General features: G+C 30.7%; 3 protein-coding genes across 5 annotated transcripts; 2 read left to right on the top strand and 1 right to left on the bottom strand.

Moving 5' to 3' along the window:
• Positions 1–5,556: 5,556 nt before the first annotated feature.
• On the bottom strand, positions 5,557–10,869 carry LOC120088041 (Phototropic-responsive NPH3 family protein). 3 transcript variants are annotated; one of them, XM_039045074.2, is made up of 6 exons: positions 10,689–10,869; positions 10,180–10,238; positions 10,009–10,078; positions 8,189–9,928; positions 7,770–7,867; positions 5,557–6,137 (listed from the first exon to the last, which is right to left on the bottom strand). In XM_039045074.2, the coding sequence occupies exons 2-4, from the start codon at positions 10,212–10,214 to the stop codon at positions 8,324–8,326; spliced, it is 1,710 nt and encodes a 569-aa protein (XP_038901002.1). In that variant the 5' UTR covers positions 10,215–10,238; positions 10,689–10,869; the 3' UTR covers positions 5,557–6,137; positions 7,770–7,867; positions 8,189–8,323. The 3 variants fall into 3 exon arrangements, with proteins under 3 accessions (XP_038901002.1, XP_090167153.1, XP_038900994.1); XM_090311027.1 differs by lacking the exon at positions 10,689–10,869 and adding an exon at positions 10,565–10,672; XM_039045066.2 differs by having other exon boundaries at positions 7,770–9,928.
• On the top strand, positions 5,755–7,128 carry LOC120088059 (RING-H2 finger protein ATL52-like). The gene has a single exon (XM_039045093.2). It carries the CDS (start codon positions 5,755–5,757, stop codon positions 6,895–6,897), a length of 1,143 nt encoding a protein of 380 aa, XP_038901021.1. The 3' UTR covers positions 6,898–7,128.
• Positions 10,870–13,126: 2,257 nt separating the features above from the next.
• On the top strand, positions 13,127–15,298 carry LOC120087480 (large ribosomal subunit protein eL43). The gene is made up of 5 exons (XM_039044355.2): positions 13,127–13,244; positions 13,710–13,749; positions 14,051–14,139; positions 14,831–14,913; positions 15,038–15,298. Exons 1-5 carry the CDS (start codon positions 13,242–13,244, stop codon positions 15,099–15,101), a joined length of 279 nt encoding a protein of 92 aa, XP_038900283.1. The 5' UTR covers positions 13,127–13,241; the 3' UTR covers positions 15,102–15,298.
• The last annotated feature ends 2,721 nt before the right edge of the window (positions 15,299–18,019 follow it).

The following is an 18,019-nucleotide window of genomic DNA, read 5'->3' as shown; positions in this document are numbered from 1 at the left end:
AATTATGATATTTGGTAAATTAATATTAAATTTGTGTAATTGAGTTATATGAATAAAACTAGATTTACTATTTCAATTCTTTTGTCTAAATAATTAATTTATTATTTATTTAAAAATGTACATGATTTAAATTCCAACTAATTTTATTTAATGTAAATAATTTGATGGAAGTTTTAAAAATATTCTTTTTGGACAAATGATTAAAAATGAGGAAAATTCTTATAAATAGAAAAATCTCAAAAATATTTATACTCTCGAAACTTTTTGTTATAAAGTACAAATGTTTTTAAATATTTTTTATATTTAAAAAGACACCTAAAAATAATTCTCATAAAAAATAACTAATTAACATTTAAAAGTACATATAACAAAATATATTAATATAAAAGGATATTATTATAGTATATTTAGTTAAATGGTTAAGAAGTTAAACAATTTTTTAGGGAAGTTAAACCTAAAAGTTAGTGTCTATCAATCTTTAAACATTAGTCGGAATTAGAAAGTGATTTTGTTAGATTAATAAATAATTTATTGAGATTTTTTCTTAACCATTTTTTAACATTGCAAATTAAATCCTAAACAGAGTCTAAATATAATAAAATCTATTCGTAGTAGACTATATTTTTAAATTTCTTTGAATTGCGTTATATTTGCTAATACTAAAATGTCGATAAATTTGGCCTATTATTGAATTATTTGATAGGGCAGGACTTCAACTGAGAGCAACAAATCCAAAGCTGAAGAAAGGAGAAAGCTGAAGTAGAAAAGGCAGGAAGGTTCAATTAAAAAAAGGAAATTACCAATATACATATAGCAGCAAAGTACTTACGCTTCTGTCAATTACAGAAAAATAAATAACAAGAAAATAACTATTTTTTTAGGGAAAAAAATCAACTATATACAATAAAATTAAGAGTAAAACAGAAACGAATAAGAGATAAATTAAGGTTTCGTTTAGTACTATTTTATTTGTAGTTTTATTTTATGTAGGGTTTTTTCCTTTTTAGATTTTACATTATCTTCGATTTATCAAATTTTGGAGAGAAAAATAAGTTTTTGATTTTTTTTACAATACAAAATTTGGCTAAGAATTTAAGCTAAATTATCATAAACATCTCTGAACTTTGTATTTTGTTTTAAAAAATATCCTTAAATTTTGAAAAGTAAAAGTTCCCAAATTTTATTGGTTTACAAAATTTTGAACTTTTTTAAAAGGTATTTTTTTTTTTTTTAAATAAAGTGAAAAGTTCAAGAATATTTTTTATAATTTAACTAAAAACTTATACGATAAACGAGTGATGATAAGATTAATTTTTAAAAACCAAAAACTAAAAATCAACGCTTTGTTTGGATAATCATTTTGTTTTAGTTTTAATTTTTTAAAAATAAAGTTTATAAACATTACTTTCACCCATAAAGATTCTACTCACGTTTTTTAAAACCAAAAAGAATTTTGAAAGCTAAAGAAAATAGTTTTTAATTTTAGATAGTTCCTATTTAGTCTCTAGATAACAAATTGTTACACATTTACTCTTTAACTTTTAAGCTTGGTTTTAATTTAGTCCATAATGATACAATTTTACTCTTGACCATTGAGTTTTGCTTTACTTTGATCCCTATATTTCAAAATTTACACTTTTGTCCGTGATTATTCACTAAATATTCATTTTTCGTCTTGAGTATTAATTTATGTTAACATAAATTAAAAGTCATTAAAAGAATTATAATTAATTAAGTTTCACTATTTTTTACTACTTTTAAAATTAAATTCAAAATTTCACTTCATAATTAATTTTAATTAATGAATAGAAATTGACTTCAATGATTGAAAGTGAATACTTAATGGAAAATTATTTTTAAAATGTAAAATTTTAAAATATAGGGATCAAATTGAAACAAAACTCAAATCTCAAGGGTAAAATTATAACATTTTGAAACTTATGAATAATTAAAACAAAACTCAAAACTTAAGAACCAAATGTGTAACATTTGAAAATCTAGTGACCAAATAGAAACTACATCCAAAACTTAGGGACCAAAATGGTATTTTTTCCAAAAATTCTCAAAGTTGATATAACTCCTGAGTTGAAACAGATTCTCTTATCATTTGCAACATCTTTATAGAAAACGGTATATGTGTGAATAAGGTTCAGACTTTCATTGACTCTATTCATGAATATAACTCTGTCGCTCATGATTTAGCTTCTCATACATGAAAATTCATATATTCGACGAGATCTGATTTGAAGATAATTTTTCACGAGTGGATTATGCTCTTCTTTTCTATTTTATTTGTTCAGTTCTCTTGTGCTCTTTCCTACCCTTATCCTAAAAAAAATTAATAGAAGGAATTAAAAAAAAAATGGTTATGATATGATTTTTTTTTTTTTTCTATTGTTTAGATTTCCTCAAAATGGTTATAATATGACTTTTTTTTTCTATTGTTAAGATTTCCTCTTTTTGTTTGTGTAATATCTTTATGTATTATGTCATTGGTCTCCTTGGTTCATTGCTTGAGTGAGTGGGGACATAAAGCATTCTTCACACATAAAAATGGGGGATAAAATTGGTCCCATTATTGCATTTTTTTGACAGTGACTTGGAGATTTCAAATGATATATGAATAAAATAAAGCATTAAAGCCAAGTATATGGGATAGTTGTTAAAGTTTGACATGAGTGTTACTTATCTCTTAGTTCATGAACTTCAAAACTTGTCATACATTTTGGAAATTTTTTGTTTTTTTTTCTTTCTTGGTCATATATTATTTTTCTATGCCATAGTCAACAAAAAGTATTTATAAGTATTTATTTGTATATTATGTTTAAATTAGTATAATTGCTATTGTTAGAATTAATTAGATTGATTTTTTTAATAATTATATGTATTTCTATGTAGTGTACAATAAATAATCTAATTAGGACCCATTAACTTCTGTTTAGAGATGTGACTTGCTGAGCAAATACAAAGTCCATTGACTTTAGGGGATTATGGAAAACCTAGAGTCAATCTATAAATACACGGTTATGATCCTCTCTATATATCGAGTTTCTTTAGCCTCATATTCTCCACTCTCCTACTTATCTGAATTAGGAAGAGTCAAATAATAGACTTCTCGACATCCATAATGGTGTAAGGTCATTCTTTTGGATCCAGTATTTATTAATAAAGGATTGGTTGGCTTGCACCCATAGGTTTTTTGTTGATCATAAAAAAATAAAATTTAGGGCAAATTGCGTTCTAAAATATAGTGGTAGTTGCAATTATACTTGCAAACTCTAAGTTATAAAAATGGAGCCTTCAAACTTATACATATGCTAAAATTAGACCCTCAAACTTATATCATTGTAGAAACTATAAGAATTGTATAAGTTTTATGGTTCAAATTTTATCATTTAAGAGTCCAATTTCTACAACTATTCTAAGTTTGACGTCTAATTTTTAAACTTTTAAAAGTTTGAGGACCCAATTTTTATAATTGAAAGTTTGAGGGTGTAATTGCAATTATCACCATATTTTAAGAGTGGTTTTTGCAATAAAATTTATCTCTAATACCTATTTATAAGTAATTATCTCATTGAATAACTTTTAACGTTAAGAGTGTTTATGATGTAATTTGTGGCTCATTTTGCTGTTAGTTTTTTGTTTCAACATCTCGATTGATTCTAGTTTTGTTTTAAACATTTAATATTGTTTTACTTTTAAGTTTTCCTTAGTTTTACTTTTTACCGAAGGTTATTACTTAACTTGTTAATGTTTTAAAGGCTTAACTTAGTTAAGTGTTCGACAATAAAGTTAAGGATTCTCCAAGTTCAAAATCTTTATTTACATCCATTTATATTATGTTTTTAAATAACTATTTTAGGACTTTTTTTTTTAATATATATATCTCACAATGTCAAATGGTAAGGTTATCGACATTAGAAAATGCTTGAAAATTTAGAGATATCATTTTCGTTTTAGGTAAACCATCAATATCAAATACAAGGACATGTAATTGTTTGAAGCAACCATCAATTTATTGCGTAGGGTATGTGAAAATACTCAATTTTGGTTCAAAATATTTGTGTTATATAATCTTAAAATATTAAGGGGAAAAAAAAAGAGAGAGAGAATAAATCCATATAGTCCTTATATATATCTTAGAAAAAATGTTGGTAGCAAATTAACCACCACAAATTACAGAAGGCACACTATTTCTGGAAGTCTCCTATCCTTCAACCACCAAGCCAATAAACACTAGCCACGTCAAGTACTCACGTGATTACACGTGATCACTTACATTATGAAATATGAACTTTGGGCAGGAAGGTTTTTTCTCTTTTCTTTTTTCTTTTTTCCTTCTGATTTATTTATGGGTCACTATATTAAACTGGTTAAACAATAATGATAATTTTCAAAGGAAAAAATATATATAACATGTGATTTTTTTTTTTCCAATTTTTGGAGTAAAAATGTTAATAGATAAAAAAAAAAAAATTGACAGTTGGGACGAAATTTAAAATTTAATAAAAATACATAAACTAAATATGGATAATTAAAAATATATGGATTAAAATTAAATAAACTTCGATTTACAAGGACTAAAATTATATATATATATATATAGAAAAAGATATTTTAACCTATTTATTATTATACTTTTGTCAAATAAAATAGAAGATACATACAGTGAAACTTGACAAAATTGTTTATTAATTAACAAAAAGTTATCATTAGTATAATACGATGAGGTGAGTTTATCTTTATTTAAGTGAACCCCTTTTTTTATTATTAACTTACTGTGTGATTGAGACTTAGAGAGAGAATCAAAGTCACACAAATCTATAATATGATTTGTCAATAATTGAAGTTTAAAAAATTGAAAATATTGTTTTACATCATGTTTATAATATAAAATTACTTCTCAATGAATGGGTTCAATGTTGAAGATCATATATTATAATCACGTGTGACGAAGTTTGAAGATATCACATATTAAAATATGCCATATAATAACAATAACAAACACAAAAATAGTATTACCAATAAGGTTTATTATTAACAACTCACTAATATTCAAATTAAAAAAAAGTGATCAATATCATTAAGCACTAACCAAGTTTTCATTATTCAACTATTTTATAACTAAAAGGACAATTCATCTAACTTGTTGATGGGCTTTTTTAATCATATATTTATATAGGAAAAAATTGTATGCTTATAATTTCATACGTGATGTAAATATTAATCAAAAGAGATGAGCTACAAGTAACATGAATTGATGGGAAAAGAAAAATTATGGTTCCAAAGGGGTTGTCTTACCTAAATTCACCAAATTTTCTTTCTTAGAGTTCACTTAGCTATCATATCAAACCCAAACCTACACTCATCTTCTTCCATTTGTCAAGGGAAAACTTGACATCAAAACCTAAAGTCTCACACAAGGAATTTAGACAAGCCTAATATTGACACCATTTCTATGTTGAAGACATGTTTTTGAAGGAGGAGTTGAAAAAGGGAAAAGTAAAAGGAAAGGACAAGAATTAAGAAAAAGAAAAAGTAGAGAGAGAGAGAGAGAAGATAATAAGTGATATAACAATTTCCTACCTCCTCCCACTTTCCTTCCCTTTGCATCCAAGTCCTCAATTTTGCTTTCTTTTTTCTTCTGCCCTCCACCTTCAATCAAACTCTCTCTATTTCTCTTTCTATACCACAAACACATGAAAAAGAGAAAATAGAGGTACCTGCAAGATCTACAAGTGGCAGAGGAAAATGGGTTCTGTAGGAAACTCAAATCAATGGCAGCCATATGCTTACAAAGACTGTTCTTTAGAGATTTGCAGCATATATTGCCCTCAGTGGTGTTACATCATCTTTCCACCACCTCCACCTTTTGGATATGGCAGCAATGGAGATTCTGGCACTGATTTCTCTCCTCTTATCATCGCCATCATTGGTATTTTGGCTAGCGCCTTCATTTTGGTAAGTTACTACACCATCATCTCCAAGTACTGCAGGAACAGAGCTTCCACCTCCAACGCCGCCATGGAAATGGAAGATGAAGAAAATCTTTCCCAAATCCGCCATGAGAATCATCTCCAAGCTCCTCCTCCTCCTCCAGGTTTGGATGAGGCTCTCATCAAGTCCATCACAGTCTGCAAGTACAAAAGAGGAGATGGGTTAGTTGAAGGCACTGATTGCTCAGTTTGTTTGAGTGAGTTTGAAGAAAATGAGAGTTTAAGATTGCTCCCAAAGTGTAGCCATGCCTTTCATCTTCCTTGCATTGATACATGGCTTAAATCTCACTCAACTTGCCCTCTTTGCCGCTCCAACATTTCACCAACAAATCTTTTCCCACCCCCAACTCAAGAAATTCAAACAACACAACATTTTGTTTCATCTGATTTTCTGTATCAGCATCAGCACAGAACCAATGACACAGTAGTTGTTGTAGTGGTTCAAGATTTGCAGGGTTCAACAGTAGTGAGGCAAGAAATGGCTGATTCTAGGCTTGACAATGATTATGCTTCTTCCAAGAATCAAAGGGAAGATTTTGCATCAGATAGTCAAAATTCAGAGGCAAGAGACAGAATGAATCAAGTTAGACAGGAATATGATGTTCTGGATGGTGTTGTTCATCCATTTAGAAGGTCAGTTTCCTTGAATTCTTTATCATGGGAAGGGCAGGTTTCTGTTGCTGATATATTGAGAGTCAGTCAAGATAGTGAGGAAGAGGTAGAGGAAGATGAATTACAGCAAATGGGGATTGGATCTTCAGAAGTATTTGTTCAAGAGCATTCCAATTACAATCACAAACCTGGGGTTTCCAACTCGGGAATGAATAGATCTATTTCAACAGGGAAATTGGGTTTTACAAACTATGGGAAAGGAAAGAGTTGCATCAATCCCAGTTGAAAGTAGATTTAAAAACTGTACAAAATTTGAAAATTTTCATTCTTACTTCTGTAATATATATTGGTGAAATCAAAGAAGAAACCCAGATTCATACCAGATTAGCAGACAAGATGGGCTTAATCTGAATGTAGATTTTACAATTTACAAGCCTCTTCAGAGATGTTACTCAGGCATCATATTCTGTCAAAGCTTTATTAAAGAGTTTTTTTTCCCTCCTTGGGATTTTGTTAAGAGTAACTGAACTATTGAATTTCTAAAAGTTTTAAACTCAAGGCAGTGTGCTTTGGAAGCCTAAGAATTGTCTCAATGATTAGCACTTTTCCACTGTCTATTATGCTCTTTCACTTTGTTGCCTTATGCAGAGTTGTCAGAATCTATGTAGGGCTACCTAATTCACTTTGCATAACGTAAGGGGGAAAGTATGGTTAAACTTGAATTTCAATATTTAAATTTTAAATTTTCTTCTCTAGACTATTCTTCCATGTGAAGTTTTGAGTTTTTAAATCAAAACTTGTCTCAACAAAAGTACTGATGTCAGATACTGACAATAAAGAAAAACAATCTAAATCAGACAACGTTCAAGGACCATATCTACAAAATAAGGGGGAAGAAGTGCACAAATTATTAAAGTAGAGAAGAATTTGAAATACTGGCAAACTATACTGAGATCGATGCTTTATCATATGGGTTTGCTCTTGATTAAACCATTTCAACTATAGTTAGCAAGAAAAATTGCTTGAAGTTAGGTGCAGGCCTCTTTGACAAATAGCAGAGTTTCCCATCTTCATGTTTGGAGAATGAAAATGTTGACCTATATTTCAGATTTTGCTTTGAAACAGAGAGAGAGAGAGAGAGAGAGAGAGAGGTCGTACCTTAATTGGCTAAACTGGCATACTGCATGCTACATCTCAACTTTGAAAAAGATTTTGGGAATTTTGCACAAAATGGACCACTAGATATCCTTCCATCACTGTCACAAGAATTATGGTCCATGCTTGAATAATTATTGATTGTTGAGATACTGATGAAGGTAAAATGTAAAATAATAACTCCATGTCTAGCACCTTTTCCTTTTATCATTTTGCTTCTCTTTTTTCATTGAACTAACCAATAAGACAGAGGCACTTAGTTATCATCACTAAGGTATCTCAACGAAGTGCTCCATGAAGCATCATTTTTATTTTATACAAAAAAATCAACAATCTTTTCTTTTGTTGACAATTCAAATTATGCATGTTGTAAAGTCAATGTTACATGATGTGGAAAAGCAAGGTGGTAAAGAAACAGTTACCTTGGGGAAATTTTCGGCTTGATGCCCACGAAACTTGGAAATTTATTCGCTAAATCAAATCAGTTAAATGACAATGCAGAAACATGAAATCAAATAATTACAGAAGAGTTTATAGGATGATCAGATGTCTGTTAGTCAAGCCCATAGTTTTGGATGAACCCTTTTCTTTTTAACTTGGCAATTGCAGTTGTTCATCTTATTTATGCAACCAAACTTTCTCTTCATTTCTCTCCACATGCTTGTTTTCTCTTTTCTCACCATGTGGATGCAGCCTTCCTCAATCTCTTTCCTCATCATATGGCAATCTTTCTCCAGCTCTATCACCTTGTTGCTCATTTTCTCCATTTCATTTTTTACTATACCATCACTTAACGCCAACTCTCCTTTGTCATTTTCAACCTCATCCTGTGTCAATTTGTTGTCCAAACGCTGCATGTCCCTCGTGATCGCATCGCGTAGTTGTAATTGCACCAAAAATAGCACTTGGACCACAATTCTTAATGGCAATCGCTGGTTCTTGGCTGCATGTTCACAAGCTTCAGCCGACATCCTATGGTAGTCCAGCCCTCTGCAGACTTCTTCTCTCTCAGATTCTGTCAGAAAGCTATGCTTGTCCAGGTATATATCAATAGCCCTGTATATTCCGTCGGAGCTCCTATCAGTTCCCATTGATGCTGCACTTGACATTTCAACTAATGAAACAAATGCACTTATCTCCAAATCTCTGTCACTGGCAACCTCAAACAAGAATTCCTCGATGAGTTTTGCCACGGCAATTAATCCTTCGATATTAGAACTATAATCTGTATAGAAGTGCTTTGCAATCCGCTTCACACACTCGATATCGTAACGCATTTCCTTAGCATAGCCTCGAGAAGGTATTAAAAGGTCACTTGCTGTAGCTTGATCAAGCTGCTTACCTATCCTCAACTCAAGTCCATTTCTACAACCGGCATTAGCTTCCAAACGAATGGCATACTGGAGCATTTCAAACAGTATCGTGCAAGGAAATAGTCCCTTCTGATGAGGCAGTAGCCTCTCCACTGCTTCTATGACTTCCCTTTGACGGTTTGTTTTACATACAGACATTTTTTCATCTCCTTTAGCACTGCAAAATACCCACTTCTTTGCATACTTCAAAAGGGATGCTGCTACAAATCTCGGCGGGACAGCATGCTGGTTCATAGAATGAATTGTCAGTTCATACAATGAAATAGGCAGAATTATCAAATCCTCTGACTGCCATTCAGAAACAAAGAGTTTTCTTCTTGTACTGGGCTTGTGATAAAACACATCATCCTCACTAAATTCCTCATTTATGAAATTCACAATCGGTTCACCGAGGAGATACGGATCATTCACTGCCTTACTGACCAAAGATTCAATGCATTCATCAACAAGGCCAGTATCCACTGCCTGTTGCATGATATCTTCTGTTGTAAGAAAAGCCTTAATGGTTCCATTCCAGCTAGGGAGGATTTTCTGTTCAAAGAAGGTAAGTGCTTTGCTCAACAGATTATTTGGGCTGTGACTTTCAGTCATCCCCAGATAGAAAGCAAGACAAGCTAAAGGAAGCACATTCTCACATGACATTTGCAGTGAAAAACCATGGCAGAACCTTGCAACAAGTTCAAATGTATTGGGATGAGCTGGTATGCTTCTCAGGAACTCATGGATACTGTCCTCAGATTGCTCGTTCAGTAACTCTGCTATCTTGCCAGACTTTTCTACTATAATATTCTATAGAAAAAACAAAAAATATAACCAAAAAGTATTAAAAAAAAAAAAATGTAACTGAATCCAGAATCCCACATTCTCACCCGATCCAAAGTGAAGGGCACCCCACTGACATGAAACTGAATATCAGTTCTTGATTTAGGCTTAGGCAACCTGCAAACCAGAACATAAATGAGAAACCGTTTCAAAACAACCATGACGGGAAAAAGGAAATGGTTAGCTAAAAATGCATGAAAATATAATAGTTTTCTTACCAATAGGAGGCATCCTTGTCTGGTTTGTCTACCATGTTTCGAATGTTCTTCTGTATGATCTACAAACCCCACCAAAAAGAGAGGCGTTAGTTCTTAAGTTCTTTTTCCTTTCTAGTTTCAAATAATCAGAACTTTGTAGTTCTCTCTCAGATCATTACAGACAGTGATTCCCAAAATTGCAATCGTCGTTCTCACTAAGGTCTCAATTGAAAGAACTCTACAATAAATACACTGTAATGGCTCTAACGCATCAACATTTGGAGATATAATGGAGTTTAATTCTATCACGATTACGAACAAAATAGGTAGCTAAATCAAAGCCTAAACAACAGCATATGAACACAAAAAAGTGAAGTGTAAGAGCGATCAAAATGCAGAGAATTACAGCCGTTATCGAACTGATTCTTCTTCCGATACAATAAATTGCATAGAGAACTGATAAGAACCACATCGAGAACTAAATTGTTTCCATGGAAGGGGAATGGGGATTTGATTGAAAGAATACTTACAAATTCAAATGTGGGTATCTGAAATCTTCGTGTTATTTGGACTTGGTCATGTAGAAAGAGAGAGAACAGAGTACAAAACTTGAAATTTTCAACGAAAGAAAGAAAAAAATGGAAGAAGGAAGAGAGAGTATAAGGATGGAGGAAGTGAAATGTAGCGGTAACTATCCAAAACTAGTGGGATTCTGTTACTTGGACTAACAGGAATATATTTATTTATTTTCAGAATTTAAACTTTTTTTTCCCTATTTTCCCCAATTTCAATTTATACATCTAAAATGGAAACTTGTATTAGCAGTGTTCAAAAGACCCTACAATCCAAACTACTTGAATTATACTATCCAAATTGTAATGATTTAATTGGATTAATTTTGTTATTGGTTTGAGCTTTTTCTATTTTTGTTGATTGGATTTGGGTTTTGATTGGCTAAAAAATAGGTTGACCCAACCCGACTTATATAAAATACTATGTGAATTTTTAATTTTTTTTTGAAACAGTTATGTTTATCTTAATTTAAAATTTGTAATAAATAGAATAAATATTTGGTATTTAACATTTGAGTTTGATGAGATTTTAGTTATTAACCATATATTTTATATTAATAAAGAAAAAAATAAGTTATGACCCAACAATTCAATCTAACCAAGAAAGAGTTGGGTTGGATTTGAGGTTTTATTCAAGTCTTTTGGTTGTGCCTCTGGCCACTACGTGACTCTGTCTATGGTTGTCAATCCAACCAACTGAATTATTAGGTTGGTTAAAAAAATACCTCAATCCAATATAACTCAACCCAATTATACCCCTAATTTATATTAGTCAAAATTTTCAACTAATTTAAATGTAAGTGTACATGACAAATATATTGTTACTTCAGTTGTTGTTGGTAGAGAGTCTACAGAGCGGGGCCGCTAATGTCATTCTCTGTTAGATAAATTAGAAGTTTTGGCCTAAAAAAACTAATTATTTTTTTTAGAAATAAATAAATATAAATCAAATTATTCACCTATATAATCTAAATTTAAACATATTCATTATCTTCCTCAATAAATAATCAAATTTGAAATTTAAATGTAATATTTATATAAAAATAATAATAACATAACATTAAATAACTATACTAAATAAATAGGTAAAAGTTAATCGGGGCTGGGGCCGAGAGCGGGGAATGCATTCCCCATCCCCGTTCCATTTAGCTTACGGGGAATTTTTCCCCCATTCCCCGCCTAATCGGAGAATCCCCGCCTCCATGGGAAAATTGGACATCACTAGTTGTTAGGCCTGTGAAATAAAAATAACAATAACAATCAAAACGATATTAGGTTCTTAAAAGTTATGTTATCTAGTACAAATATAATTTTTCATTCGTCTATGCATATTTTGACCAGGTGCAATTTCTCGTTGTCGCTGTTTTATTTTGATGAATTTATGATATTTCGGAGTAGTTGGTTTCTAATGCTTTTAAGATACTTTATCCTTAAACTTGGAAAAATGTAGAAGTTGCAATACTTATTTAATATATGGTCCAAATAAAGGGAATTGAAAGAACATGGTCATAAAAATAAGTAAATCTTAACTAATAAAAAAAACTTTTACTATCGATCACACATGCATGTTGTGAAGAAAAAGTACAAATGAAACCTATACATATATGTTTAAAAAAGCAAAATGAGAATAAACTGACGTATAATTTAAGTTTACTATTGATCACACATGCATGTTGTGAAGAAAAAGTACAAATGAAACCTATACATATATGTTTAAAAAAGCAAAATGAGAATAAACTGACGTATAATTTAAGTGACATATACTCTCTTCCCATCAGGTTCAAGGTTTAAATATCTGCACCATCCTTTTAGATAGAGGGAACAAAAGTTCACGCACCATCCGTTGTAAAAAAATGAGCAATCTCAATATACTTTTCGTAAATTGGTAATTTACGATAATTATGTAATTTATTAGGATCATTTTGGTCATTATACTATATATTTATCATACTTTTATTCATCGTATTTATCATCATCGAAGTTTGGTCGATGTACTTTCAACGATCTTTAATTTAGCAACTCAAAACTAATTTCGATAAAATTGATTAAATAATAATGATAATTTTCATGCATGAAAAACAAACAAGTGGGAAATATATTGCCAAAATTTGTAAAGGTAATGCCGATAAAGACTTTTTCTTTTGAATTAAAAAAAATTAGCTAAAAATAATAGGGACTAAATTTAAACATTAAAAAAAAAAATAAAAAACTAAAATGGAATGAAACTGAAAAAGTATATTTTAACCCTTTTTTAAAAATTTTCGTGGATTTACCTTAACGGGCCTATTTGATGGGTCGGGACTCCAACTAAGCCCAACAAACCCAAATCCAAACAAAGGGCTAAAAGCCCAAATACTCAAGCCCAATTGCTAAACAAATTGGACCGGAGACCACGTAATCTGGTGGGGCTATATAATCAGCCGGAGAAAACCTAGGGTTTTCCCGCTTGGCCGTTCAGTCTCTACATCAGCGTCTCTCTAGTGGTGTCCTCGTTGCGTCAAAGCCTTAACAATGGTACTCATCCTTTATTTCATGTTTCCTTTTCTTCTTTACTTTCTGAAGTTCCGAAGGCGAAAAAGTTGTATGTAGTCCATGGGGTTTAATTTCCGAGAGACTAATGAACTAGAATCGAAAACTCGAGGCTAATTCTTCTGTTTAACGAAGCATTGGAAAGGAAAATAAGTCATTAGTTTGCTTTATGGTAGCGGATTATCGATTTGATTTCATGGGTATTTCATAGTTAAGATTAGTTTAATGTAAGAGAAGTGGTTTAAGCAATTTGTGGTTCTACATTTTTTCATTAATTTGTTAAATATTCACCATCGATTTAGTTTCAGCACTCTTTGCGGAGAGAACTGATTAGAATTTCGGAAATCCTTTTGAGCGAGGCTTTATGTTTTATATTATCTTTATTATACGTGTTCTGGAACGATTATTAGATCTCTCTAACGTGTGTTTGTATTTCCTGTATAATCACAGACGAAAAGAACCAAGAAGGCTGGCATTGTCGGCAAATACGGTATGTACCAGCGTCTTATGTTTTTATTTACAGTGAAATAGAATTTTGTACTCTCTATGTTAGAGCAACGAGTGAAAGTGGAACTGTGGAGTTAATGGGATTCCTGTGTGACGGTTTATAAATCATGTTCTATGACATTCAAAGATGGTTTTGTCAGCTGTGCTATAATTTTTTAAGTAATCGGTAGCTTTCTAGGAGCCTCCTATTCCTCTATCCTGCAACGTGTTTGATCCACTCATACACTTTTGCATCATCATGCCGTGTATTTATGTTTGTAATTTGTTTGTGTCTTTTGTAACAGGTACCAGATATGGTGCTAGTTTGAGGAAGCAGATTAAGAAGATGGAAGTCAGTCAGCACAGCAAATACTTCTGCGAGTTCTGCGGAAAGGTTAGTGTCTTTATAAAGCATATAATTTACTGCTAATTGGTGGTTAGTTTCACGGTGAATGAGGGAATAATTTGCTCTTAGTATAATTGTCTAGTTTTTATTTACATGGAATATGAATGATGGATACCGACAAATATTCCCATAAAATGTCAAATGATTGGATTGATGTACGTTTTTAGCTCTTTATAGAAAATTACTTGCTATCAGTATATAATTCTCAAAACGTTTGGTAAATGTTGACATTTCCATGAGCTTATGGATGCTAAACTATAAAGTGTCTGTTTGGATTGACTTTTTAAGTGCTTGAGAAAACTGTTTTAAACTTAGAAAGTCATTCCAAATAGGTCAGAAAACATTTACGTGTTGATGTAAAATTTGATTATAATCAATGATTGCTGGAAGGCTGTTGGATTTATATCTCCTAAAGGAATGTAGAATTATTGGATTGATAAATATATTTTTTCCCTTGATAGAAAGGACAATAGTTTTTAGTATTTTTATCATATTGGTGATTTTTTTCTTCATAATTCTTGAAACTTTTGTTAAATCTCGTTGACATATCTATTTTATTTTGTGAAAATTGACCTTAAACCACTCAAATTTATGGAAATGCAATGAAAACATCTGATTGTCGATGATAATTTTATTCTATGGCTCTAATCAATGATTGCTGTTTCAAACCCTCATACAGTATGCTGTGAAGAGGAAGGCTGTTGGGATATGGGGGTGCAAGGACTGTGGAAAGGTGAAAGCCGGAGGTGCCTACACATTGAAGTGAGTACAGTTGATTCTTGTTTTTCAATGATGTATTTGTGATTTTAAATTCTGTTCAAGGTTTTGATTTCTCTTATAAAAAAAAAAGGTTTTGATTTCTGTATCTTTGTTTTGTTTTGGGCAGCACTGCGAGTGCGGTGACTGTTAGGAGCACAATCCGAAGGTTGAGGGAGCAGACTGAGAGTTGAGTTAGATTTATATTTTGTTTTCCTTCTGTCTTGAGTTAAATTACCGGTTTGATAGTGTAGAGTTCTTGGAAGAAGATTGTTCTGAGCAATTTGTGTACTCATTTAACTTTATTTCAAGTTGAGACTCCAGAGCTTTTATTGAACTAGCTCTGCTCTTTGAGCCAGATTATTTGAAACTATCATGGATTTTTGAGACATATCTCTACTTTTTGGCCCGTCTTCAAAAAATTTATTGTTTTCAATCGTTATCAGACTTTAGATATAGGAGTGCTGTCACCTAGAGAAAAATCGGTCGAGAAGGAGAAAATATTGCTAGCTTGTTTATGTATTTTCATTTCTTGTTAGTTGATATTATTGGGTGTTGGACCACTGTTTTAATTTTTGATATTTTGAGGGCATGTTTAGATTGGCTAGAGTATTTTTTTCCCCTGAAAAGTTTGTTTTTGAAAATCTATTTTGAGTACTTGTTAAATACTATAATTTTTTTCAAAATAACTTATTTTCAAGATTAGGCACTTGAAAAGTTCAATTCAAATGCATCAAATACACCTTGAGTGAAGTGTCTGATTGGTATTTTAGATTCCTAAAAATTATTATCCTTGATTGACGCTGTCGGTTTTTTTAATTTATTATTATTATTATTTTTTATTCTTAACTTGGTTTGGTTTTTATAAATTCCAGTGGAAAGGCAATAAAAACATAGGAAGTTTGGTTTTTATAAATTCCAGTGGAAAGGCAATAAAAACATAGGAAGTTATGAATGGTAGGAGTCATAAGTTCTGTAGATTTGGTCTTGAATTCTCACCTTATATGTTATAACTTTTGGTTAAGTTGTAAATTTTGGTATTTAGAGAAGGTTAGAATATAGGTCTTTATGGTGTATCAAAATTTCGTAAATGGTTGTTCTGTTGTGATAATTTGCATAAATATTTTCTATCACCGAGTTTTATTATACCATAGGGTTAAATTTTAATTATAAATTGTAAGGACTAAGAGGGTATTTGAGGTAAAGAGTTGGTTATTATAGTTGAATTATAATAGTTTGTATTTGTGGTATAGATTATTTCTAGTTTGGGTTATAATAGTTGTGTTTGAGGTTTAAATTATTTTAGCTTGAGAAATATTTTATCAAAGAATAAAAATGATGATGAATGTAAAATAGGAAAAATGGTAGTAAATAATAAATACTATAGCAAAAGAGGGTTTTGAAATAGTATGATCGTAGACCTTGCAAGAAGTGGTTATTATCCTATTAGGATACTTGTCCTAAACATAATCTTAAAGGTTGACTTTCTCTTAAATATAGGCAAAATTTGCAGTTTAATCAAGAAAATTTAAAAAGAGTGTAAATGTACAAGTACTTTATTTGCTATTTTAATACTCAACAGTTCTAAGGTGCGATGAGACGGTGAAGGTGTAGCCTTCACAATATTTAGATCGAATGTGAGTTAATTGTCTCAACGAGGCATTGAATAAAGATCTGCTTCTTGTATAAAGACAATTTTCTTTTGCGTTTTAATCGAGCTTAAAAAATTTATAGAAGTTCTTTAAGTTTGTAAAAGTTGTTTTTACTACCCATCTAAATTATAGATATTGTTATTATTATTATTATTATTATTATTATCTTTATTGAGATTGATAGGTGATACATGCCTTATGTGTGTTTATGAAAAACTTCCATCTCTCTCTCTTTTTTTACGTTCCCTCTGTTCATGGAGGAAAACATAATAGTGATCATGGAGAGAGAGAACAAACCTATTGCTAAAATTTTATTTCTATCTCAGAGATTAGGAGTTAATTTCTATTAAAAACTTGAGGATACAAAAGATATAACTTTAAACACCAAAGGATCAAATCAATTTATTCTTGAAAACTAAAAGACAACAAAGATTTCATTTTGTTATTTTTTTTAAAAATAAGTGAAATGTGAGTTTCATCTAATTGAAGAAGAGGACTACATGGATGATGGTTGTTTAATTCATTTGAAACTAATTATTGATCCTCATAAAGGCGAAAGCCAAATTCGATTTTAGTGGAACGAGTCGTTTGAAGTATATGGCAATTGGAACGCCCCAGAAGCGGTAACAACGACAATAACTGTATACTTAACCTTCGCTGCTTGGTGGATGGGGTTGCCCCTAATGGCTTTCGGATATTTCAGTTGGGTATGTTTTTATTTACAGTGAAATGGAACTGCCACTCCCTATATTAGAGCCAGGGTCTTTAGATACATCGGTGTAAATATCGATATCAATTAATATTTTTAAAAAATTATAAAAACAAAAATTTTAATAGAAAAATACTTTTTTTTTGTTTTTTGTTTTTGCTTTTTTAAATGAGTTAAATTTTTTTATTATTTATATATATTTACATTTTGTTGCTTTTTTTATTATTATTTTTTCTAATGTTTCATGTGTATTTTTTGTTTAACGTTATGATGGAAATGTAGATTCACCATTCAACCTTTATGTTTATGTCGACTCATGGATATATGGTAATATTGACACATCAACGAGAACTTCATACTATAATTCGAGTCCTTTTTCTTCGATTATGCTTGTGTTTATAATTGGTTTAGTTTACTAAGGTGAATAGAGTTTAATAAAACTAATTATTACATTTTTACTAAGTGTGAGTCCAATTAAACAAACTAACAATTTTTTTTTTGCTAATAATTAATTTAAACAATAAATTCACGCAAATAAATTTAATTCAAAATAATCAAGAAATTAATAATACTACTTTAAAACATCCAAATTGATTATAATAAAAAGATTGATATGAGATATGTAAAGATCAGTTCAACCGATCTAAATAAACATTAAGCAATTAATTTAAGGAACAAATATTGTAATTAATTTCATGTAATAAAATACAAATTAATTGTAAAATTAAAGTAGGAAAGGAATAGAGAAATT

This window comes from Benincasa hispida, chromosome 1 (genome assembly GCF_027475165.1).
Source record: "Benincasa hispida cultivar pf3 chromosome 1, pf3_genome.v1.1, whole genome shotgun sequence".
In the NCBI taxonomy this organism is placed as follows: Eukaryota; Viridiplantae; Streptophyta; class Magnoliopsida; order Cucurbitales; family Cucurbitaceae; genus Benincasa; species Benincasa hispida.
Note: the sequence above shows the minus strand (reverse complement) of the source record. Positions and strands in the feature narration are given on the sequence as shown.